Source organism: Musca autumnalis, unplaced genomic scaffold, assembly GCF_047663935.1.
Source record: "Musca autumnalis isolate F117 unplaced genomic scaffold, ASM4766393v1 scaffold_3, whole genome shotgun sequence".
NCBI classification, from domain to species: domain Eukaryota; kingdom Metazoa; phylum Arthropoda; class Insecta; order Diptera; family Muscidae; genus Musca; species Musca autumnalis.
Genome location: NW_027411866.1, coordinates 133,265,730 through 133,292,219, shown reverse-complemented (window position 1 = coordinate 133,292,219; position 26,490 = coordinate 133,265,730). Strand labels below are relative to the sequence as shown.

The 26,490-nt window shown below is 36.3% G+C and overlaps 1 protein-coding gene and 1 long non-coding RNA gene across 2 annotated transcripts; one reads left to right on the top strand and one right to left on the bottom strand.

The window, feature by feature from the left end:
• Nucleotides 1-921: 921 nt before the first annotated feature.
• On the top strand, nucleotides 922-26,490 carry Tat (Tyrosine aminotransferase). Its single transcript, XM_073974465.1, has 3 exons — nucleotides 922-1,753; nucleotides 25,087-25,598; nucleotides 25,666-26,490. Exons 1-3 carry the CDS (start codon nucleotides 1,564-1,566, stop codon nucleotides 26,296-26,298), a joined length of 1,335 nt encoding a protein of 444 aa, XP_073830566.1. The 5' UTR covers nucleotides 922-1,563; the 3' UTR covers nucleotides 26,299-26,490.
• Nucleotides 6,103-6,777, bottom strand: LOC141400171 (uncharacterized). Its single transcript, XR_012412095.1, has 3 exons — nucleotides 6,487-6,777; nucleotides 6,335-6,413; nucleotides 6,103-6,265 (listed from the first exon to the last, which is right to left on the bottom strand). It is a non-coding gene; the product is annotated as an uncharacterized lncRNA (long non-coding RNA).

Sequence of the window (26,490 nt, the reverse complement as noted above, 5' to 3'; positions counted from 1 at the left end):
TGACCTTAAATAACGGCATTTGACCCCCAAAAATTATTTTCTTTTCTCTAAAATATATCTCAGACACCCAGAAGCATTCGCCAAAACAATAAAATGTATAAATTTTGCTGTTAATTCCATAAATTGCACGGCAATACGCACATTTCCTTGGGGTGTATGTAAACTTTTGTCCCCATAATTTTTAGGTTTTTGTAAAATTTACCGTTATTTGTATTATGGAATATATTTTTGTTCTATTAAGTATTGTTTATTAGTCAGACGAAATAAAACTGCATACTTGAAATTTCATAAAAATCACTACTAACCCTAATACCCGGGATTTAGGGGGTGTATGTAAACTTTTGTCCCTGACTGTATACTCAACATAACTATTTCAAAAACGATTTGTATCGAGCGTACAACATCTCCTTAATATATTAATGTCGAAAAACCCACAAAAAATATTTGTTTGTATCCGAAAATAACGAAAGTCTGGGTTAAACTCGTAAAAACCGATTTTGAGCTATATCTCAAAAACAAGAGCTGATAGAGAAAAACCGGGACCGGATTTGAAAATAACTCGCTGATTTCATCTAGAAACAACTGCAACTTCGTTTGAAACAAAAGTCCTGTTGACCAGTGTAATGATTGTCCTCTTAAAATGCTCACTAGCTGCCTAAACTCACCATTCAATCAACCCTCATAAGCAACATTCACAGCGCAGTTTAATACAAAAATAACTACAAATCTTTATTTTTCTGAAACACATTCGAGAATATCGAGCAAGACAAATAAAAAACACAGACACATCGATGAAACCACGGCTCAAATAGCCACCACCACCGGCTAGCATCAAGTTCAATATGATAGTTGTTGGTGGCACTTCCAGCCACCGTAAAAGCTACATCTGTATCACAAACTAGGCTTCGTGTTCAGAGTTAGAATCAGTGAACGATATTAGGTAAGGGTTGTTGTAGCCGACGTCGTCATCGATGGTTGTTGCTGATGATGTTTTGGGCTGTCGCACAGATGCTGCCGACGTTGACGTCAACGCAATTGACCGACCGGCCGCTCGTTTAAGCAATTTCACTTGTATTGAAAAAAAAAACCGATAAAAGCTCAGATCAGATCATTGCTGTGGAACAGTTAACGCTCAGCTTAGATTTCAAAGAGTTATACCAAAAGAAGATCAAATCTGCTACTAACGGATAATTTTATATAATAACGGCTGTGAACTGAAATAAGAAAATAAAAATAACAGAGCCGATCGAATGATGAAAAGTGATTAAAAGAAATTTCTTGAAAACTAACCTCTAAAAATAAAAATTCCTTGCAAATGCTTGTTTGGAATGATAGTCAAGATACAAATTTTAAATTTATTTGAACCGATTTTTTCTGTCTGAATTAACAGAAAGTGAATGCTGTGAAACTTTTTTTCAAAGTGATAATTTTGTGATATTTAAAAAAAAGACAAAGTCTAAAGACTCTTATTCTTTAGTCGAAGAAGCTTCAAGTGAAAAGCAAAGTAAATTATAATAAAAATTATTTACTAAACAATTTGTTGAAAGATAAATTTACGTGATAATGGTTAAAACTGGCTTGGAAAATAACATCAACAATTCATCTGGTCCCGCTAACACAAATAAAGGACGTACATCATGGAATCTGAAAACTTCGACTTTGGCTAAAAACACCATCAATCGTATTCGTGTTATTGTGGAATCATTGAAAATTTGCCCCAACCCGGCTAAACCTATGATACCATTGACAATTGGTAAGCAAACTACTCTTTGTAGCTTCATTTTAATCTTCAGTTGGTATTGTGGAAAATTTTCGAATGGAATTTCTCCGTCGATAATGTATTTTATTTAACCCTTAAACAATTGACAAGGAATCAAAAAACTTTCATTTTCGACTCGGTATTGAAAATTCAAACATTTGATTATAATACTCAAGAATTATGTAGCAATAAAGTGCCACTTCTTTTCCAACAACTTATAGTCAAAACAAAATGGAAGTTAAGCCTATTCTATGAACATAGTTCCGTAGCATTATAGAAAATGAGGTAGAAATTGTTGCTGCTTAGGATTATATTCAATGATTTTAGTAGTATGTGGGTTAACGTTAAGAAATGGAAAATTTTGAAAATTAACTTGACTTAATTCTGTGTTCAATAATGAAAAAAGTAAATTAAACCAGTTTTTCTTTTTCAATGAACAAAATATTTTGTATGGCGTATACAAAATATTTTGAGGACATTCAATGAATTGTACAGATAACTGGTTAATATCAAATTAAAAAATTATGAAATATTAAAAATTGTAATTCGAACTTCTGCAAAGAAAACTACACACAACTAAAGTTGTGCGACTATGTAACTGGGCACTATAGGTCAAACGGACCATTTTATTGGCCAAAAGTCTTAAAGTTAAAACAAGTATTCGGTTTAAGTTAATATAGCGTTTTTAGATTCAGGGAGAAAAATGGAACAACGTGGGACAAAAAATTAACCCTTTATGGACCAAATACACAACTGGTACCTTAACCCTTTGGGGGCAAAAACTGGAAGGTCTGTTATTTGTCTACAAAATTGAAGGCATCGACATCCGATAAGTTCAAAAGCTTTTTTGGAGTGTTTCTTTTTAGTTTTAATGTGAATATGCCTTAAAATTATTACCTTGAAATCTTACAATATGATGTAACATATTTTGACTATAACTGTATATATTTATAAAAGATTTGTAAATAATTTGACTTTAGAACACAGTAGAATGCTGTAGACTCCAATTTGGCTAACATTATTTGGTAAGAGGTTTAACCCTGACTTCAAAAAAATCAATATTATGGAAAATATGGTAACCTAAAAAAAGTTGTATAATTCTTGTCGAGCAAATTTACGCAAAATCACATAAAATTTTCTGCATTCGGCACGAGTTAATGAACCAATTTCAATTTTCACTTTCATTGCCGAACGTTGCCGAGACTTTAAAAGAGTAGATAACCTCAAAATGTTCTACTTTCTTCGAAAATTCAAAGTTAACACCCATTTAATAACTATTTATACACATAAATGATGATATGAGGGTATTTTTGATAAATATATATCGAATACTTTCTAACCAAATCGTTACTTACGCTAATATTGTGATTTTGTTACACCCTGAACGTATACAAGTAAACATATTTCGTTAACAAGTTCCCAGCTAACATTTTTTTTTCCGAATTCGTATCGAATTTGGACAGAATTTCTGAAAAAAATATCCGATTCTGATGGCGAATTCGTACCGAATTCGGTACGAAAGTTGTATGGACGTGGTCACCGAATTCGGAAAGAATTTTCTAAAGAAATTCTTAAAAAATATTAGAGTTTCGCGACGAATTCGGTCCGTATTCGGAAGTAAATACTTGGAAAATTCGGAGAAAAATTTAGATTTTCTGACAGAATTCGGTCCGAATTCGGAAGAAAATTCTGGAAAATTCGATGAAAAATTTAGATTTTCTTAAGAAAATCCGTCCGAATTCGGAAGGAAATTCTGGAAAAATTCGGAGAAAAGTTCAGATTTTCTGAAAAAAGTCGGAAACAATCTGACGCTGACGCCTTGATATTGACACAACACGTGTACTGTACAGAACAACCCCCACTCAGAGACAATTTTCTTTTAATGTACTATTTATGGAAGATTATAATTTCAAACTTTCTAATGATTTTGCCTGTTATCATTTTATGATTAACAGTAGAACAATGTGCAGAAGTATGTCGAAGTTATCAACACTAGCTTGAATTATTATATGTTGCATTTATATTAAAAAAATTGTAAATTTGTATATGCGAATTTTATGACCAGTAATTCTGTTCTTCGACATCAACCGAAAAAAAAATTCCCTTAGAAAATCCATTAGAAATCGAAACGAATTCGGAATGACGATTCTTAAGATTCTTTAGAAAATGTGCAGAGATTCTTAAAATAAACTTATAGAAAATCGGTCCAATTTCTAGGAAAATATTAGAGAAATCGGCCACATTTCTAAAAAAATTCAGAAAATCTCAGAAAAAATCTGATACCAGAGCCCTCGGAAAAAATTGTTAGCTGGGTTATTAAAGATATTTGGATAATACATATTTGGCAGCCTGCCATGTAACGGTATAATTTCTCATACAAAAACAAAATTTATTTTTATTATATTTGAAGTGTTTTTTACAAGAAAGTAACACAAAATAAGTGAAAATACAAAGTTCGAAATCTGACTTTTGGCCAGTAAAATGGGCTGTTTGACCTATAGTGCTGGGGCCGAATTATGGACAGTCGTCGGTAAGTGGATATTTTGAAGTGTCCATCATTTGTATTCATACCGAATATTTTCGTTAAGTTAGCGACCAACATAAGTTAAGTTCTTTTACATGCAATAATGGCTTTCTGTTCTACCACTGTCTGCCAGACATATTTCGTAGGGTCAAAAAGGGTCAAACTGATTTTTCGACATTTGTTTGACGATTATTTGACAAAAAAAAAAGAAGTAAGAGAGGGGTATAGTCGGATGGGGCCGACGATGTGATACCCTACACCACTTCCCCTGGACACTATTTTTCTGCGGAATTTAACACTCTAAATTATCTGTTGAAAATTGCAATGAAAATCACATTTTTTGTTGAGCTTTAGACGGTGTGTAAAAATTATGAAAATGCGTAATTTCAAACACAAATTATTGCGAAAACAGTAGTTTCAACAAATTGTGCTTGAAATTAACTACAAACTGCTCAGTTTTGCAAAAACAGCAATTGCAACAGAATGTGTTTAATAGTAAATAATAAATTAATTTTCGCACAAAAAAAAATTGTTTTTTTTTTCAAGCAGAAGAAAAACAAAACTCAGAAAAACGTGTTAGTTGCTCGCGTTTCTTTTTCGAAGCGGACGAAAAATTGTGAAGATATAGTCCATATTAATATTAGGCAATTTTCCTTGCGGCAATTGTCAGTTTGAAGGAGAGAGAGGTGAGGCATATGTAACCCTTTGCCTCTCAGCACCCTCTCTCACCAACAAACTAAAGGCCCCCACTCATTTATCAGTCTGTGCCGTCAGTCCGATGAACCCTTTCTGTATGTGTGACTGACAAGTGTGTAGCACGAACCATCAGTCAAGTCTAAATATCTTGAATTTCTCCTCCAAAAATGAATGAATTCTACCTTTTTTGTGTTCCAACACCAACATTATTTTCTATTTTTTCAAAATTATTTATTGACAATTTGAAAATAAACACAATTCACCCAGACTGATGGGGGTTCATTTTGAAATCAAAACTATTTTGATTTTCATCAGTCTTGGAAAACTCACACATACCTTCTCAAAATTTCAAAAATTTACACATACTACCATAAGTGCTGGCAGTCAGACTGACTAATGAGTGGGAGCCTTAACAATTGCCGCAAGGAAAATTGCCTAATGTAAGTCCCAATTTAGATTAGGCGAGTTTACTTGCGGCAATTGTCAGTTTGTAGGTGAGAGAGGGTGCTGAGAGGCAAAGGGTTACCATATGCCTCACCTCTCTCTCCGACAAAATGAAAATTGCCGCAAGTAAACTCGCCCAATGTAAATTGGGACTATATATGGACATATTGTAAATAAGAAGTAAAAAAAGTTTTTGGTGTAAAAAGGATAAAGGTCCCCACTCATTAGTCAGTCTGACTGCCAGCATTTATGGTAGTATCCCAATAGAAAGTGTCTTTAAGACAACATTGATGAATCGTCCACGACATTTCCAATTCGTTCACGACTCCTTGCAGACATCCCTTTGGGATCGTTGACGACTTTTTCACACAAGTGTCCCAGTATTCATGCACGACAACTTGGGCGACAGGGTAAGCGAAGCTGTCGTCGACGACGACTTCGAAGACAAAAACCCTTCTTTTCGTTAACGATCCTTTTGCAGACAAAGTCTTGTAATTTGTCACCAACGACCCTCTTAAAGATAATTTTATATACATATGTACATAAATATGTTTTTAACATTTTTTATTTTCGGTCTGTTCCAGAACTGCAAGAATCTACTAATTTGTGCTAATTTTTCCGATAACATAAAGGAAGAAATGTTATCGTAGTAAAAAATAGTAGCTTCTTGCATGTTCTGGAACAGAGCATTTATTAACATAGAAAATATAACATTTACGTATATATAAAAATATACTACATAATATAAAAGCAATTCCGCGGCAGTGTGGTCTACAATCCAGAACGGCCCATGATTCCATTTAACAACAACTCCTAGGACAGCAAGACTTTTTAGGCAAATTCTGCAAATAATTAAACATTATGCACAATCTTGTGATGTTTAAATATATGTATGTCATTTATTCACTTACCGTTAACTATTTCCACGATCGCGTTCCATTATAATAGACTCCAAATAAAAAATTCTAATTCCATATAGATTGCTTCATCCTATGTTAAAGAAACAAACAAAATCATTGTTTTAAAGTTCATATGTATGTCAGTCATACTATTTCTCACTTACCTCCAGCTGTTTAGAAAAATGTCGCTAACTTCTAATTTAAACTGCAATGTTTGACCGAATTCAGTCGTATTGAAATATTAACAATTCCTAGATATGTCTACAATTTTTTCACAGCATATTTTGTTTGATTATTTTTTTTCTGGTGACACATTGCAAGAAATTGTCATGCATCGTGTCGTGCACGACAATTTCGGAAATTTCATCAACGAATCGTCGACGAAAATGTCATCGAAGACTCGATTTTCTATTGGGATGTGTAAATTGTTGAAATTTTGAGAATGTATGTATGAGTTTTCCAAGACTGATGAAAATCAAAATAGTTTTGATTTCAAAATGAACCCCCATCAGTCTGGGTGAATTGTGTTTATTTTCAAATTGTCAATAAATAATTTTGAAAAAAAAAAACGTAGAATTCATTCATTTTTGGAGGAGAAATTCAAGATTTTTAGACTTGACTGATGGTTCGTGCTACACACTTGTCAGTCACACATACAGAAAGGGTTCATCGGACTGACGGCACAGACTGATGAATGAGTGGGGGCCTTAAAACCTAAAAAAATCGCGAAAGTCTACGAAAATTTTGCGAAACTATTTGTTGACACATTTCTATTCAGTTTTTAGTGAAAATTGTATATGCACCAACTGTCAAAGCCCATTTTGCTACTCTGTTTTGTCAATTTCTGAAAGTTGTATAGACATTTTTTATTAACAATCAAATCGATTTTCATTTATTTTTAAGCGTCTTTTTAGAAAATTAACAGCGAAAACTTTATTAAAAAGAGAGAGTTTAGTTTAAGTTTGTAAAAGATGAAGATGAAAACCCTGAAAAAGACTTCTACAGTTTTGACGAAAAAAGTACAAAATCCACAAAATTGGTGGGTTATTTGAAAAATCTAGAGCTAAGAGGTAATTTCATTGGAAATGAGGTTGTGGCATATACATATGTATACTTTTAAACCGTAAGTAAAAACATCTTCGAAAGATCAACTTCGGATTTATGTCGTATTTGAGCAGTACCAGATATATATTGATACTGTCTAGGTCCTGTCATGTTACTAACAAATGATATCCCCACTGAAAATCAGTTTAGTTCCCGCAGACCTGGAACGCAATTGCAAATGGTCAAATACATACATATATATGTCGAAAAAGTGTGATATTCAAAATTGACCAAAAACAAAAAAGAAGCAAACACAAGTTTAAACCAAGTTTGAAAAAAATTTTTGAAAAATTTGAGAGTTATCCTTCATACTAGCAGTTTAAGCATGTGTCGGCAGGCTGTCATGGACTTACTCCGGAAAAAAATTGTACCGTTGTAATAGGAAACGTGAAAAAAACCTTCTGAAAAAAAATCAAATAGATCCGAGACGAGTCCTCAAAGTCTACTTTTCCCAAATTTTGCGTGGGATCTATATCCGGAAGGAGTAATACGATTTGCTAAGTTTGGACCAAATCGATTGCGCCCTTTTGTGGGGGAAGGAGTGGACCAATATGGGTCAACTTCGAACTTAAACTAAGTTTGGGCAAGGTTTTACCAAGTTCAAAATTCGGTTCAGTTGATCCGTTCGAGTGTTATCGTGCACACGAGCCAGATAGGCGGCCATATGGGCGGAACTTCATCCAACAACCTTGGGGCCTAAAACTATTATTTCGATGAGGCACAGGGTATCAAAAGCATGAAGTAGGAGGTACTGATAAGAAGAAAACCATCGATTATGAAACGAATGGGGGCGTTACGATACTACTTTGTTTCAACTGTGCGTCGCAAAATATGTTATTTGCTTAATAAATATATCTTAGTCCCAATTTACAGTTGCCCAATTGTCAGTTTATGGGACAGAGATTCGAGGAAAAAAGAAACACTTTGCCTCTCAGTAGCCTCTTTCTTCGACAAACTGACAATTATCGAAAGTACAATTGTCTAATGGGCATCTTCGTCAAAGATCGTCCTAAATAGTTCAAAACAAAGAAATATTTGCAATTGAACTCGAGAACAAAGCCATCGACATCAGTAATACGATTTCTCACAGACAGCGAGACGAAGTTCGCCGGGTCCCCTAGTTAAATATATATTTAATTATATTAGTATTTTTAATTACATAAATGAAAGCAGTTATGTTTTTATATACATAAATAAAACGATTTTTTCTCATCATTCATATAAAAGTGCGTAAAATTACCATAAATTGTGTCTAATGTTTGGTTTACATTTACGAAATCCACTATGACTTAGTAAAATCGTGTCTGCTACCTGCAGCCAAAAGTTTTTGGACGATTAATTTACGATAATTGCACTTGAGGCTTCGGATTGCCCCTTGATCCATAGACTGAATTAAACATGTGCAATTTGGTGGAAGAAATTTCACTGTTGTGTTTTCAGATATCAGAACATGTTCATCAGGATGTGCTGGACAATTATCTAGAAGCAAAAGCACTTTGCACTTCTGCCACAAAGTTTTTTTGAACCACTCCAGGCTCTCTTATTACTTTTATAAATTACTGGAAGGTGGCAAACATTTTTAATGCTCTTGGATTTGCGCTTTTTTATAACCATCAATTTGCATTTGTGTGTCCCGGCTGAATTTGCACAAATCAAGGATGTTATTCTCTCCTTGGATGTCTTGTACCCTTCGATGCATAATTCTTTACCAGTAACTAGCGAAGTCTGTGGCAAACACTTCTAAAATAAGATTTTTTCGTCGGCGTTATAAATTTGTTCCGCTGACAAATTTTAAGTCTCAATATATTCGCGTAAGTCTTCTACAGAGTGACTGATTCATAATGAGCAAATTCTTTTTCGCCTATTGCTTTCAGCCTGCGAATTCCATGTTGTTTTTTCTGAAGTTTTCTAGCCAACCACTTGTGTACTTGCATTCCGAATTTATGTTAGTATTTCATGAAAATATTTTGACTTTTCAGTAATCATTTCGCCTGAAATTCATAATCGAATTTTATGCTAGGCCTTATAATCTTTAAATTTGTGTCAACTCACCTGAAATCGGAGTTCTCTTGAATCTTTCTGGCCGAAACCATTCGTATGTTGCGAAATCAACTTTTGGATTTTCAGTTTTTCTTAGCGTATGTCTTTTTTCAAGCCATCCACAGATTCACTTCTAGAGGCAAATTATAAAACTCTAAAAATGTTAACTTTAATCGCGATTATTTTAAAAAGCGCTCCGTGGATTTTTTTGTTTTTTTTTTAATTTTGTTCATCTATGAACATTGTAGAATCCGCAAAAACTTCTCAGGTGTAAGCACCTTCCATTTAAAGTTGGTTCAGGCGCACCATGATGTTAGACAGTAGTTGCTTTATGTAACTGCTACATTTATATAATTTACATTAAGTGAGTGGTCAAGAGTTGTTATTGAAGATTAGTTTTCGTAAGGTGTTCGATTTAAAATTAAATTTGGATATTTTCCCACAAAGGTTATGGTCAATTTTACACGCTAAATACTATCCGATCATTATCAACAATTATTGACACTAACCTTGACCAAAACTATTACCTCTTGCAAACATTTGTCAGTATTGAACTATATCTGCGACCTCTACTGAGGGATTCCTGTATATACTAGGCTGTAACTCTATTATCTGGCCACGTACATCAACATAATTACCATCAATGGAGGGGTCAAGCGGCCCTCTTCTAAATGTAACTTACTTGGGTTTAATATGCTGTTTATATTAGAACTTTTTGCTGGGTTAACCTTCTTTATGAGAATTTCTTTGACGTATATGTAATGGAATTGACATTTAAAACCCAGTGGGTTTGTTAAATCCGGTTATATATAAACGCTACTATAACATAGTTTTCATGAATAAATATATAGTCTTTTCACTAAAAACTAAAAACCAATTTTCACACAAAAGTTCGGGCTCATTTAACCCGCTAAATATTTACTGATTATCACGTTAAATTGCAAGCTACTTCTCTGCCGTAAACCCAAACCTTGCATAAAATTTCGCGCCGAACAAACCATCCTTGCGCCTTACAGAGCCGCTACAAAATAATAATAATAGTAATAATAATAGTAATAGCAATAATAATAATAATAATAACAATAATAATAATTTTTTTGCGGGTTGAGATGGGAAAATGCTTTACGCATTTGACGAAGTCGTTACAGTCGCCTTATGCCGGACTCGATCTTCATACCGGCTAAAAAACCACCTCCTTTCACCCCGGGAGTATAAAAGGCTGTAACTCTGTTATCTGACAACGTATGTACATCAAAAAAATAGCATCAATGGAAAGGTCAAGTATTCCTCTATTAAATATAACTTACATGGGTTTAACATAGTTTCCGGGAATAAAGATATAGTCATTTCATTAAAAACTTTACCCTTTTTCACACAAAAGTTCTGGCACATTTAACCCGCTAAATATTTACTGATCATCACGTTAAATTGCAAGCTACTTCTCTGTCGTAAACCCAAACCTTACATAAAATTTCGCGCCGATCAAACCATCCTTGCGCCTTACAGAGCCGCTACAAAATAATAATAATAACCCAGCAAAATGTTCGATGCCAAAGATGTAATTCAATCATGGGTGCAAGTGATCTGGCATGTCATCTTTTTAGCATCTTCATCGATGAATTTTATATGAGCGTGGACCCCAAAATATGTTTTGGATCCAAAGCATATCATTTACACCAATGATTTGACTTGTCATTTTCACCAATGCTTCGCATGTCATTTCCACCAATGCTTTGGCATGTCATTTTCACCAACCCTTTGCAATGACATTATCATTACGACGAGAGTTTTAACAACGTTGGTTGTAGTTTCGAGTCTCCGACAACATAAAGCTTATTTTAAATAATTAATTTGTATAAATAAAAACACAAAATTCATCTATATTGGATCGATGGAATGGGTTCAAATACTGATGAAAAGATCTGATCTTTCACGACTTCCTCGCATGGGTTCAAATGCTGATGAAAAGATCAAATCTTTCACGACTACCTTTGCATTCGTTCAAATGCTAATGAAAATATCGGATCTTTCACGACTTCGTTTGAACCAATGCAAAAGATGCCATGAAATCACGTCATCGCATGGAACCCCTTCCTTCAAATGTTGATGGGAATAATAATTATAATAATAACAATAATAATATAACATATTCCATTGACGATGTGACCCGACGCCAAAAGATCGTACAATAATGCCGTCTGTAGGATGTGGATAAATACTTCCAAAGGTATCACCCCGCCTTTGGAAACTCCCTGCTTCACTCTACGAGTCTTTGACTTCTTATTTCTGAAATCCACAAACAACAGGCATCCACACGTATAGTTGATTATTCAACGTTTCTAACACGGATGGAGGGAAGTCTTCTCTATATCCTCTTACAGATTGGCATGGTTGACGGCATCAAAGACCTTCGATAGGTCAAGAACCACCATAACTATTCGGTCCCACGATCTCTTCTGGTTTAATCCTTGACTGGTATGTGTGGATATGACATGTAATGCTGTTGTGGTTTCTGATGTTCGGCGACTGGGAAACTGCATGGGGAGGAGTAGTGCCTCTAGAATCTTTACCACTGGCGACAAGAGAGAGATTGATGTATATCATTCGCCTCTGCTGACATCCTTGCCTGGCTTCAGTAGCGCGACCACCCTGTCAACTTTTCGTATGACATACCATCCTCCTTTCACGAATTCGAGAGTGATTTAACTGCGGCCTACAATTCACTTAATTCTTTACCAATCTTGCATTATTTGCAGGATTCAGCACACGCTCATTCAGTTTATCACGCTAATTTGCTAGTCGCGGTCTCTGCTGGAAAGTTTGGTATGATTTCGTGTTTTCGCTCCGCATGTATGTGCGGAAAATTCGCAACTACCCGAGGATCTGAGAGAGTAGGCAGCTCTTTGAAACGGTGATTGATAAATTGTCTAAACTCTTGCTAATCAGTTTTTCCATGTACGGCGGTCAGAGGTTACGAAGTCGGGTAGTCTGTTAATGGAGTTAATCGCTACAGTGATCAAATCCAAACAAATTGAGATAGGTGCGTTTTGGAAGAAAATCTGTATGTCTTTTGGCCACTATTATTTTATTCTTATTATATTACGCAATCCACCTTATTAAATGAACGCAGATATTACTAATCTACCCTAGATGTTAGATAACATCACTTCCCATCACCTAATAAAGAACAATCAATTCATACACAAAGTACATGTTAAATGATTATTTCATTCAAAAAGTAGTACATATAATTGTTATTATCAATTAATTGCACAAACAACAACAACAAACAGATAAATGTTTACTCTACAAACACTTTCGGTTTTGATTTCGATTGAACAATTGCCTTTTTGTATAGTTTTCTTTATTATGATTGCAATATATACCTTTATAAACACTATCTATGTATATAAGCGACAATCTATGTATAAGCCTGATGCTGTAAACACCATTTAATCATTGCGATAATACATTATAGTCGTAAGTGTTCATTATTATGTAAAAAAAAAAATCACCTTACTGTTATCCTTTAGTCTCAATAAATTAAAAATTAAAATTAAAATTAAATGATTGCAATTCAAATGAAGCATAATAAACAATATTGAAATGGGGAAAATAGTTTTCAATTCAGGCAATTAAAAAACGTAAAATCCTAATCAATATATTAAAAAATCTTCGTACTGACATGACGCAATTACAAGGTGACTCAGTAAGCCCAGCTTATGTTCCTGTTTTAACCGCATATAATTGTATATTAGTTTTCCTGCTTAATCCTCTATCTCCAGTTCAGCTTCGATGGGTTGTAACCACAGAGCTATTGGAGTTAGTTTAGTAGTTTTGGGAAGTTTGGGCAGTTGAAAAGGTGATGTGTGTTGTACGACTTTGACCGCCTACTGGACAGATGTTTTGCACTGTGTTATCAATCCTTGACCTATAGGAATTGGTCCTCTAGATCATGAACATTCCCCCTGATATGTCTGGGTGGGGGAGTCCTATCCACCAAACGGTGATTATGGCTGACTTCCGTATCGTCAATTGCTTTGTGTTGTTTAAACTTCGTCAAAATATTTCAGTTGTACACTCAAACATTGTTCCTCGAAAATGCAACTAAATGTATTAGAAATAAAAAGGATACATGTTTGATTTTTATCTGCGTTAAAAATGCGTATTTTTGACGTTTTGAAACACATAGCTTCGCAGTTGTTAAATACAACGGCGTTAAGAAACATAATACTTCGCAGATTTTCAGTCATTTGTAATGCAACTGACTATACGGAAGTCAGCCTATGACTGACTCTCACGGTAACATTCGAGCAAGTACTGATGGCCCACTAATGATTAGAGCTGGCAAACTATCGATAGTTTGACTATCGTTTTGATTGCTGTCGAAATAAAATGTCTACGTCGGTCATCAAACATATATTTTGAGTTATTTGTCGCGAATTACTTAAAAAATAATCGGTTTGGAATCCGATATAAACAACAGCGATTGGCAGCAGTTTTCGGGACGGCGTTCGAACAGATTTGGATATTGTTTCATCGCGCTGAAGTTATGTTCGCGGGCCACACTAGCGCCGCATAGTTTTCTACAGACGCATAGTTTGACCACAGTTATAGGTGGTCAACAAGATGTCTTTGTCACTCCAAGTGCTGCCTGCTGAGGACCTTGTTTCTACATATCAGCTTGTCGAAGATACATTAACATGTTGTCGATTGGAGTAGTTTGTGGTCGGAATTCTGTAACCGACAGCTTGAAAACTTTCGGTTCATCGAGCTGTTTCAGCATAAATATGGAGATGCCGTCAGGGCTTAACGCTTTGATAGATTTAGCGTTCTTACTGTCATTTGCAACACCATCCATTGCAAATTGTGGTTGCTCCTCATCTGCGGAAAGAGATCTAATACTTTTCTCCTTGTCGTGTCCCTGCCGGGGTGCCCGACAAATAGTCAATTAATATAACATACCTCTTCGGATCAGTCATCGTAACGACGCCAAACGTAACTGAGGTGCTATCTGCTTTCTTTCCAGGGTTAGAGAGTAATTTAACCGTTAACCCAGTCATTCTTATGGTACAAAACAGTGATTTTAATTGGTCACCCTAGATTTTTTTGAGACTTTTGGGTCATTATGCCTAGAATTATGGACTTGCCCACGAAAAAAATGTATCGTTGTAATCAGAATTGCATCAGAATCCTTTAAACTGCACTTAAGCAATGGTTTTGAACTATTGTGGGGGAGGTACCAGAAGGTATTTTTCGTGGAACTTAATGTACGTTTGAGAGAAATATTACGATGTGCAAAGGGTGCAACAATATCTGCCATTACTTACGATTTTCGTGACCACCAGCTATTTATTAAGTTGGTCACCGTAGGATTTTTAGAGCTTGTTCGACCTTCGTGAAAATTTCAAAACTATTCTCCAACATCCACTAAACTGCACTAACAACAAGTAAAAAAGTATCAGTCGGCTTTGCCGACAGAGATATACCCTAAGCCTGTGCAAATTGAAACACTTTTTTTTCACAAAAAAACGTATGTATTTAGGGGGTTTCAAAATTTTGGTCTCGTATGAACCGACAAAAATGTTGATTAGTATTAAAGTTCAAAAATTTTTCTGAAAAGGTACTTAAAGGAATGGACCGACATAGCCCATGGGGGTGCCATAGGGGGTTTTTACACCCTTCGGGCTGTTTTCTCAAGAAGTATGGACTCGCCCCTGAAACAACTTTTACCATCGTAATTGAGGAAGCGAATGTAAGTTGCTTCAACAAAAATCAAAGTGATTCAGTAGCAGGTCTTAATGTGAACTTATCCAAAATTTTGTGTGGAAGGTACGGGATGGAGTGGACAAATATAGTCCATATTCGAACCTGATCTATATCTGGTAGATATTATGAGAATGTGTAAAGTATGGACCAAATCGGTCACTCCCATCAAGAGTTATCGTGCCCACAATTTTTCCGAATATTTTTTAACTTTTGTGGGGTAGGTACCTGAAGGAGTGGACCGATAATGCTTATCTACGAACTTAAACTAAGTTTGGAAACAATATTACGAAGGCCAAATTTATGCCGGAACCGGCATTTCCGTTCGAGAATTATCTTGCGCTTCCACCGATAAACATGGTGTCATAGGGTTTTGTTTTTTAACTTTCAGGCTATTTTTTCGGGAAGTATGGACTTGCCCCTGAGGAAACTTGTACCTTCGTATAGGGGACAGTGAATATAAGATGGTACAACAAAAACCAAGGCTATTCGAGAGCAGGTCCTAAACTGAACTTTTCCGAAATTTTGTGCGGGAGGTACTCGAAGGAGTTTACCGATTGAGTCCATATTGGAACCTCATCTAAGTCTGGTAGAAATTTCATAATGTGCCAAGTATGGACCAAATCGGTTACTCCCTTCAAGAGTTATCGTACGCACAAATTTTCCGAACATTTTTGAACTTCTGTGGGGGAGGTACCGGAAGGAGTAGACCGATATAATCCATCTTTGAACTTGAACTAAGTTTGGACAAAATATTACGAAAGCCGAATTTTGGACCGAATCGGCAGATCCGTTCGAAAGTTATCGTGCGCACCAGCCAGACAGACCGACAGACGGACGGACATTGCTAGATCTACTCAAAATTGTCTGAAACGGATATCGTACAAACATACTTGGGGTCTAAAACCATTATTTCTACGAGGCACATTTTTGGTCGTATCAAAGTGTAAATACCCTCTTTAGCCTAAAGGCTGAGGGTATAAAAAACAACGAAATTTGCTACCTCTTATGATAGATTTATCCGAAGGTGTTGACCAAAATAGACGTTCGTGGAACTTGGAAACCTGCTGCATAAAATGTAAAAGAATCCGAGATTGCTGTATCACTTCGAGAGACCAACAACTTTTTCCCAAATATTCTGGAAAGAGCAACAACGAGGTTTAGCTGTGCTGTTCGATTGTTATGGATCTCAATGGCACCTCCATAATAGTTCTGTTTCAGAATCTAAAATTGTTCCCTTACTTAAAAAATTAACAAAACTGGAACTCTCATTTACGAGAAAAAGTAAAGAAAATTGGCGCTGAGTGAAGCACTTTTAGAAAAAATTCTTCCAACATACCCAGAGTCCTGATGATGTCTTGCCGCAGTTTTGAAACTATGGCCTTCAGGCAGTCATGATAAAATTGCATCACGCTGGCGTCCTTGATATGTGTATCCTTAATGTACATATTTTCTTATTTGTCTCTGACCTTAAATCCACTCCAAAGTTTATACTACTTTATTATAGGCAAATCTGAATTCTTAAATTTAGAACTAAATAAAAAAGAATTAGAGCAACATATTACAAAAATGGACTAAATTATTTTTATCACTGATAATTTAAGAAAAAAAATTATGAAGAAGTTTCAAATTATCGAAAAATAATTGCAAAAATATTAGCGAATTGATTAGTGATTGTAGTACTCACTCGTACATAATGTACATATGAATATTCATTCCACTGGTTTCCAGGAAATTTTGAGTGGAAATGAAAACAAAACTCGAAAAAGACATAAAATGTTTACCCTTACACAAAGCCTGGAATATTCCATTTAAAATCTGAGTGGCGAAATTTAATCAAAAGATACCGGCCCCATACATATATACATGGTAAACAACAACAAACAGCAATGCGCTCCAATAAGATTATTTGCATTAATACCTGTCTTTTGAATAAATAAATTTGAGCACAGGTGCTGGTTGTGAGCTGTACAGACAGACGTAGGAACGTAAAGGCTACCTCAGATATGTGCGCCACACTCTGTCTGTCATTTGATTTAAATAAAATCAATAAAATTATCAAAACGAAAAACAAAATACTTTTATGTATGTCTGTGCATAGTTAATAAGTAGAAATGTATCAGCAACTAGTAAACAAATTAAGATAAAACGCGTGGCATATGAAAGAGAAGAAAAGTCGCTGTCAGAAACGTCAGAAGACAAGATTGAATTTAATAATAGTACACAAAACAGCAACAACTTCTCATTCACATTAGCATCACATTGCTTTTAAATGTCTCTTAATGAGAAGAGCCGAAAAAATTTTTATCAACTTCGGCCATAATCAGAGCAGAAAAAATTCGAATATTAAATGAAATGCTAATTCCGCAGTTTTAAACAAAGTATTTTATTTATTTTTTTGGTTATTTTGCACAGAAACCTGGCAAACATTTAAGAAATTTTGTCATTGACATTGTTATGACTTTGATCGAGCAAGCTAACGCCATTTTTGCTTACAAACAACAATAACAACAGAAGTAAATGCGTCAACCCATTCAGCAGCAGCAGTACTGGTCATTTGATATGCACTCCACTCAAATATCAATTAACGTCCGCTCGCACACACCTTCTGAATTTGACCAATCAGAGCAATTCAAGCTTTTTTTAAACATTGGAGTGTAAAGCAATGTTTACATTTGAGCTTTTTGCTGGATTAATGAGGATGAGACTTTGTTCGACGTATACGGAATGCTTTTAACAATTGAAATCCACTGGATTCACTAAATCCAGTCATATGTAAACGTACTATAACTATTATAGGAGAAGCGCTGTGTGCGATGCAATTGTTATACAAAAGTTTGAAAAATTCAGAAAAATCTGCATGAAATTTTAAACCTATTTTACAATGGCACCTAAAACAAGTATTTAGATAAAAATATGTTATTTATTTGACAGATATTCAACGGAATAGGTAACGCGAGTGAGTATTTTATTGTAACCTGTTTGATGTAAATGTGATTTAAAGTACTTGTAGGAGTTTTAATTTAAATGACAAACTGTTAGAGCCTTTTATGCCATTCTATAGGAAGAAACAACTAACGAGTACACCTGTTCCCAGGACCTTAAGTTTTTAATTGATTTTGACATATTAACATTCTTGGTACATGCGATCTTGCGATATTCAACTTCAATGTCTTCATCATCATCAGACTTTTTCTGAACATAAATTCCCGCGAGTTTCTCACTCTTTTTTATTCGGACTAAGATTGATAATACATATGTCTGATATTAGTTAGCTGTTGGAGGGCAATAACCGTCTGGTGCTAATGTTACTTCAATGATCATCATGAGCCTTGGCATTCCGTCCTAGACAATGACGAGAGGGGTACAACGATGGGCAAGCAAATTCCACATTCTGCACGGCTCATAACGATACTACGAGGAGAACCACATTTTACTCGGCAAAGAACGATCCTACAAGGAGATTGCCATAGCTCGCCAGACACCACCATTGTGGCATGCGGTCTGATAACTAAAGTGTCCTCACAACCTGCCATTTCGCTTCCCCCAGACCAACTTCCAATCATCGTATCCGATGACCGAACACATAACCTTTTCTGAACCATGGAAAAGCTGATTGGAAATTATTCGGAGAATTTACCATTCACCGCTTCAGAGAGCTGGCCATTCCCTTAAATCCTCGCGTAGCGAAGAGATTTTTCCTGGAAATCAATATAACTGCTTACCGGTTGGTCGAATACCCGAAATTAGGTCAAATTTCCCAACAGATATGACGGGACAAGCAATTGAACGTGATGAGGATTGACTTAATTGTAGGCAACGGTTAAATCACTCTTGAATCCGGGAAAGAGGGATGTTAGAACAGCTGTTACTTTCAACGCTGTGACAGTGAAAAAGTAACCGACAGTTTATAGAGCACACCGAGAGTGATAGGGCGAAGAGGAGTGTGCTACACCGTATGAGAACAATTTCATCCGAGGAGATACCACCAACAATTACGGGGAGCGATGTTTCAGATGTCATTCGAAATTATCCAAAGCGTTGGGCTCACGCGGAATTCCAATGGTAATGCTTGAGCACCTGGTTGAACGCGGAGTTGAGTTTCTGAGCCAGTAGTAAAGATTCTACCCCATCCCATGATGAGATGGTACTTCCCAGTTGCCCAACATCATCATGTATTCTGGAAAATTCACAGTACCACATTACATGCCATATCTGTCCATCATATCCAGAACAGTCATAGTGGCTTTTGGCTTATAAAAGGTCTTCGATACCGTCAAATATGCCAAAATGTTTGAGGACATAGAGAAGACCTTCCTCCAGTCGCGTTTGAAAAGTTTAACAACTATACATATGTATATGTGGACACCAGTCGTTTATGGAATACAGAAATAAAAAGACGAAAACCTGTAGAGTGAAAAATTGACTTTCCCAAGGCGGGGTTATATCTCCGGAATATCTCCTCTCCTTTTCTGAAAATCCACACCATTCACGTACGATTTTGGCGTCGGTTCCTATGTTAGATGACACATGTGATAGGTACAACCAAAGTGTTCGCAACCTGGACGCCTAAAATGAGGCTCCAACTTGGTCGATGTTGTCTTGATTCAGACAACGAACTACCCCAAGATAGCATGTTTAAATCGTCCGAGAAAGCTACGCTATTTGCCACAAGTTCAGAAGCAATATGGTGGTCTATGGTAAACTATACGGCGCCAGTGGGGTATGAAAGTGTTGGCGATACGCTGTGAAGGAATATTCACACCTGTCAGAATCCTGTCCTGAGGACTCCAAGATGGTGCCTCCTCATGATACCTGGGGACCATCTTCATGGGGAGACATATAAATGGTGGTTCATATAAATGGTGGCCAAAAATAGAAGGAGTTGGCAGAGGTGGATGAATTTTGGTACAAGTACTTATTGTTGGCTGACAAAAAATTGGGAAGGTCAGTTAACGATTTAGTATAGAACGGTTCCTCCCGATTTTCGATATTTTGAAGATTTTACCTAAGTTTCTCGTTCAAATTGGCTGAATTTTTGCATTGAGGGTTCCTAGTGAAGAACAAACTTTACCGATAAAAATTATGAGCATAGGTCCACGTTTTGATATAGGCCCCCATATAACGGTACCGACCTACTTTCGGCATTTTGAAGGTTTTAGCCACATTATCCGACTGCTCCAGTCTTCATATATTTTCGTGAGCTTATTGAATACATCAAAATATTTTCTTTAGACAAGAGAATTTTCTTAAAAAAGGCTTTTTGAACGATTAATGTTTAAAAAATGCCTCATTTATACCCTACACCATAATATGGAGGGAATAATTAAATTTGTCATTCCGTTTGTAACACATTGAAATATTCATTGGAGACCCTATACAGTATATATATTCTTGATCAGGGTAAAATTCTGAGTCGATATAACCATGTACGTCTGTCCGTCCGTCTATTTAAATCAAGATACAGCTCGCAATTTTTAAGGTAGAGCTTCGTAATTTGGTATAGAAGTTTCTATTACTCCTAGGATGCTTGGTTCACAAAACCAATGTACTATGTACTGCAGACTTGGGTAAGTGTAAACACCATACGATCATTATTTACCTCCAAAACTGTTTTCTATATATTCCCATCTAAATTTTATTTGGCCATTTTTGACCACTGTGTAACTGCTTGGATATTATCTCTCTCTAGGTCACAGAGCCTATCCTGCAGGCTTGGATAGTATTTACACTGATGCAGTTGTATAGGCAATTCGAAGGTATAGTGTGAATGCCGTATTTGTAGGCCAGCCGTCAAGGCAAACGCGCGTGTTTTTAACCCTATTAAGTTCCGGACGATGCAGCCTCCTCAATTCGCATGTGGATTGGACCACAAGATACGCTACATCGATTTAAGTGTCATCGACATTATAAGGTGTATATGCAATGAAACGGAGAATTGCAAAAATCAAGGATTAATAACAAAGCTCTCCTTGTTCCTTCTGGGACGTTTGTGGGATATTTTTTTAAAGAAAGTTAAGATTAATTTTGGCGCTCTTTTTATACATTCACGACGAATGAGTAATACTCGTACCACCTTTCACTATTTAACTAGTAATATTTTCTTATATAGGGAATTAGTTTTACTATTTCAATTATAGATATGAATTGAAAATATGAATGAATGTGAAACAGTAAATAAATAATTCAATCTGGAATTCGTCCACAATTTTTCTTGTGCCATTTGCACATGTTGTTTACACCGAAGATTTATATATGAGCATACATACATACATATGTATAAAAATATTATTTGCATAGAATGTGGTATTACCTGAACTTGTTTTCATTTCTAATGCCGGCCTGCAGTTTGTTGACCAACATTGAATATATTTTGTTATTTTGTTTTTTCTTTTTATTTCATTTTACATTTTGTTCATTTTTGTTTGTGCACTTTAAAACCATCGGGTGATTCACGACATTGGCCAATATCCGTGCGTCAATCATGAAGAGTATAACATTTATCTGCAAAGAACATGTAAACAAAATTAATTTTAAATAATAAATACAAAATTCAAATAGGAAGTAATATTGTAAGAATATTGAAATATAATATTATTTGTTTATCAAATAAAAAGATCACATAGCCAATGTTTGTTGCAACAGCCGATAGCTTCCGATTGTTATATAATAAATGTGTATAATAATCATTAAACGCATGATTGATTATTACTGGTGCATCATCGCAGATGTATAAAGTATGTTATCACTTGTTGTTTTGTCATTTCATTTTTTTGTATAGCTATAAAAAAGTGTTATAAAACTGCTACTGAGTTGGATTACAATTTTACGTGGAAATAATGTACATACATACATATGTATGTATTAAAGATAATCATAATTATATATGTTTTTTATGCTTAACTAAATTTTGTAATCCGCACCTTAATTAAAAACCATTACAATGTAATGATGGATATCGATATCGGAACTTATATGTACTATGATCGATTCAATGATTTAATTTAGTAAACATAATGCTTGAAATATGGATGCAATAATAAGGCGACCAGATTTCACAAAATCTGTCAAATACATTGTTGTTTGGAATAAATCGTGCAAAAACGTAAACAATAGTCACTTTGTTATAGTCTTCGTTGCAAACAAATGCACCGCGACGTGCGGTCAATCCACATTCAGCCTGTTGCATCGTTCCCCTAATTGGGCATAAACCACTCAAGTTTCATTGACAGCTGGCGTTCTCCGAATACGACAAAGTGCGAATGTTATCTAAGCCTGTATAAAATGATGGTTGATCTAATGATTCTCGTTTGTACATTTGAACCTTACTCTCTTTCTCTCTAGATCATGAAGATCTCTCATGACGTGCCTGTAACAGTCCTCAGGGCGGCATTCTGACAGGTTTGAATATTCTTCCACTGCGTAGCGGCAACATTTGCATACTACTTTTGCTCCGCATAGCTTGCCACAGGCCGGCATTTTGTTTTGGAAGAGGTCAACAAGGTTTATTTTCTGCCGCCCAGCGACTTGAGGACATTGTTTCTACTTTTAATCTTGTCGCAAATAGATGTGGCTTGCACGGACGACCTCAACATCCTATCGAAGGTTTCATCCATCATCTTGGGGGAGTTAGTGGTCCGAATCAGGACACAATCGACCAATATGCTCAGGGGAAGCCTGATTTTAACTAGGTGAAGAGTGTGGTAGTAGATTTAGCGGCTCATATTTTCATATCCCTCAGATGAAAGAAGTACACAAAGTTATTTTATTTAACGTATCACATATACAAGATCGTACAATGGGCCGTATTATCCGCATACATTACAATCTCCATGCCGTCAGCTGCGTGTAATATTCTAGAAAGTTAGAGATTAAACGGTTCCCTGCCTTTCGGAAACTCTTTGCTTTAATCCACGGGTCATTGACTTTTTATTTCTGAATTCCACAAACGACATATAGTTCATTATCCAACATTCCAAACACGGCTTGAACAGCTTGACATGTCCTCGAACAGCTTGGTTAAGAACCACCATGACTGTCCGGTCACCCGGTCTTTTCTGCTTCAGTCCTCGACTGATATGTGTGGATAGGGCGTGTAATGCAATCCATGCAGATGTTGGACAACTGGAAAATAGCTTCTCACCATGTGGGAGTAATAGTGCCTCTATGATCTTCGCTATTAGCGGCAGGAGAGAAATCTGCCTGTACGATTCCCCTCAACTGGTATCCTTGCTTGGCTTCAGTAACGGGAGCACCCTGCCAACTTTTCAGGCTTCTGGTACATTATAGCTGTGTTCCTTTACTTACCTGAGGTTACCATTTTAACCATTTGTTACCATTTTTAACCTGCAAAGCGTTCCTTAACCCCGAAAAGTGGCAAAATTGGAAGCAATTTTTAAGAGAGTGAGAGGGGAGAGAGAGAGAGAGCGAAAATGGCTTTCTATTCTACCACAGGCTACCAGCAAAATTTCTGCAGGTAGAAAATGGCAGAACTGATTTTTCGGATTTTGTTTGAGGACTATTTCACAAAATGGACAAAAAACCGAAGAAAAAGTCGAACACTGACAACACTAAATTAAAACTGTGAAATAAAAGACGAAATTTGATTTTTATGTTTTTTTCTGACATTGCTGCCAGACCTACCATTTTTCCGTTCCTTTACTTTTCTGGTAAAAATGTTCATGAGAGAGCAATTTTGAACAATTTTGACCACTCTTACCATTAAAAAAGTAAAGGAACAAAGCTTATGTGGGATAACGACAAATTGATGAGACAAATACTCAACTCCGGGTACATCCAGTTGCTTAAGCATTACCAGTGAGATTCCATGTGGGACCAATGTTTTGGATGATTTGGCGTTTTGAATGGCATCTACAACACTGTCTCTCTCGGGGAGCTCTACAAATTACCGGTTAAAATAACACGCGCAACTCTTGGGATCAGTCATTGTCACGCCGTTGAAAGTAACAACCGCTCTAATTATCCTTCATTCCCGTATTCGAGAGTTATTTAACGGTTGGCCACAATTTAGTCAATCCAGTACCAGTGCATTGGTTCAGATGATCTAGGCACTTTTGCGCTTATTCTCGCCTACTATACTGTTGACTTCAAGAGTAAGTCCCCTAACTCTTGGATCTTCAGGGTTCGTAAGACGATCTCATCACGCTCATTTGCTGGTCCCGTCGCATCTGCTGGGAAATTGCGTCTTATTTCGGGTATTCGACCATGAGGTATGTAGCGAGCGGCTGCAACTGTGATACCGTCCCGGTATATTCTCTCAACTATCCTATGATCTGAGGAAATGGGTAGCTATCTGAACGAGGCTAATTTTCCGTGGTAAATTCTCTGAATCCTTGTCAATCAGTTTTTCCTTGGTTCAGAAAAGTACGACTACGGCGGTCAGAGGTTATGAAGTTGGGTGGTCTATTAACCAAGACGATGATGAGAAGGTGGTCTAAACCAAGTGAAATGACTGGTTGCCAAGACACGCCATATATCTGATAGAGTGGGACAATGGGTCAATTGCCAGCGCTATACCCTTTTGGTCATTGCCTAGGACGTAATGACAAAGCTTATCATGAGCATTGTAGTTCCCTAGAGCCAGACTGGTATTGTATTCCAGGGTTATAATACAGGTCACAACGAACTATTCATCGGCAGTATGAACACTTTACTTGGGACCTTGGGCGGTCTTCAATGTCTTGTGTCCATAGAACATTTGTAGTATTTCTTTTATTTGAAAGATCGAACACTGTTTTATTATTTTAATTTAGTTGAATATTTAGACCTGTCACGGAAATAATTTTGCTATTAAATCTATTTAACCAAACCCTCTCGTTTTCTGCTTCTTCCAGGTGATCCCACAACATTTGGTAATCTCAAGGCATCCGATGAGACAATGAAAGCTGTTCTGAATGCCATTGAAAGTGGCAAATACAATGGTTACGCTCATACCCAGGGCCACGAGAGTGCTCGTCGGGCAATTGCCAAATACAGTGCCCATCAAAGTTCGGAGGAAATAAAACCAGAGGATATCTGTATTACCAGTGGTTGTTCTTCAGCATTGGAATATTCTATATTGGCTTTGGCAGAAAAAGGACAAAATATTCTCATACCCAGGCCAGGATTTTGTTTATATCAAACATTGACCGAAGGTTTGGGTATTGAGGTGCGTTATTATGACCTACTGCCAGAAAAGCAGTGGGAAGTTGATCTGCAACAATTGGAATCGTTGATTGATGAAAAGACTGCCGCCTTGATTATTAACAATCCCAGTAATCCTTGTGGCAGTGTTTTCAGTAAGCAGCATTTGGAAGATATTTTGGCCATATGTGAGAAATATTATCTACCCATTATTGCAGATGAGGTAAGGAAAAGTTGCCATTTGCCATCCCTAAGGTATTAGCATTAATTGCAATTCCCCTTCTTTGTAGGTCTATGAACACTTTGTTTTCCCCGGATCCAAACATTATGCCGTCAGCTCGCTATCAAAAAATGTCCCCGTCTTATCGTGTGGTGGCCTGACAAAACGTTTTATTGTACCCGGCTGGCGTACAGGTTGGGTAATTATACATGATCGTGAAAATCGTTTGGCTGATGTTTCCAGGGGATTGAAAAATATGTGTGGCCGTATTTTGGGCTCCAATACCCTGGTACAAGGTGCCATTCCAGATATTCTCGAGAAGACACCACAAAGTTATTTCGACAGTATAATTAATATTTTGAGTGAAAATGCCGATTTGGCCTATGGTATGCTCAAGAAAATACGCGGCCTTAATCCCATCATGCCCAATGGTGCCATGTACATGATGGTTGGCATTAACATTGAACAATTCCCTGAATTCAAAGATGATACCCACTTCGTCCAGGAATTGGTTAATCAACAGAGTGTCTTCTGTTTGCCCGGCAGCTGTTTTGAATATCCCAATTTTGTACGCATTGTCTTAACCGTACCCAAAGCTATGATTGAAGAAGCCTGTGGTCGTATTGCTGAATTCTGTGAAGCCCACTACAAAGTGGATAATACAATAATTGAAAATAATCTACTGGAAGAGATCCCATACTAGTGGGAGAATGGTTGGAATTGCAGTCTCCTCATGGCTGGAATTATTAAGTGATGTTTGAAAGCTGTTAAAAAATAACAACAAAATAGACTAAGTTTTAATGCATTTACCTTTTATAGTCGTAGTAGTTAACAATAAATGAATTAAATTCTGTTTTATTTATAGAAATAATAAACAATGTTTTGTTATTAAAAA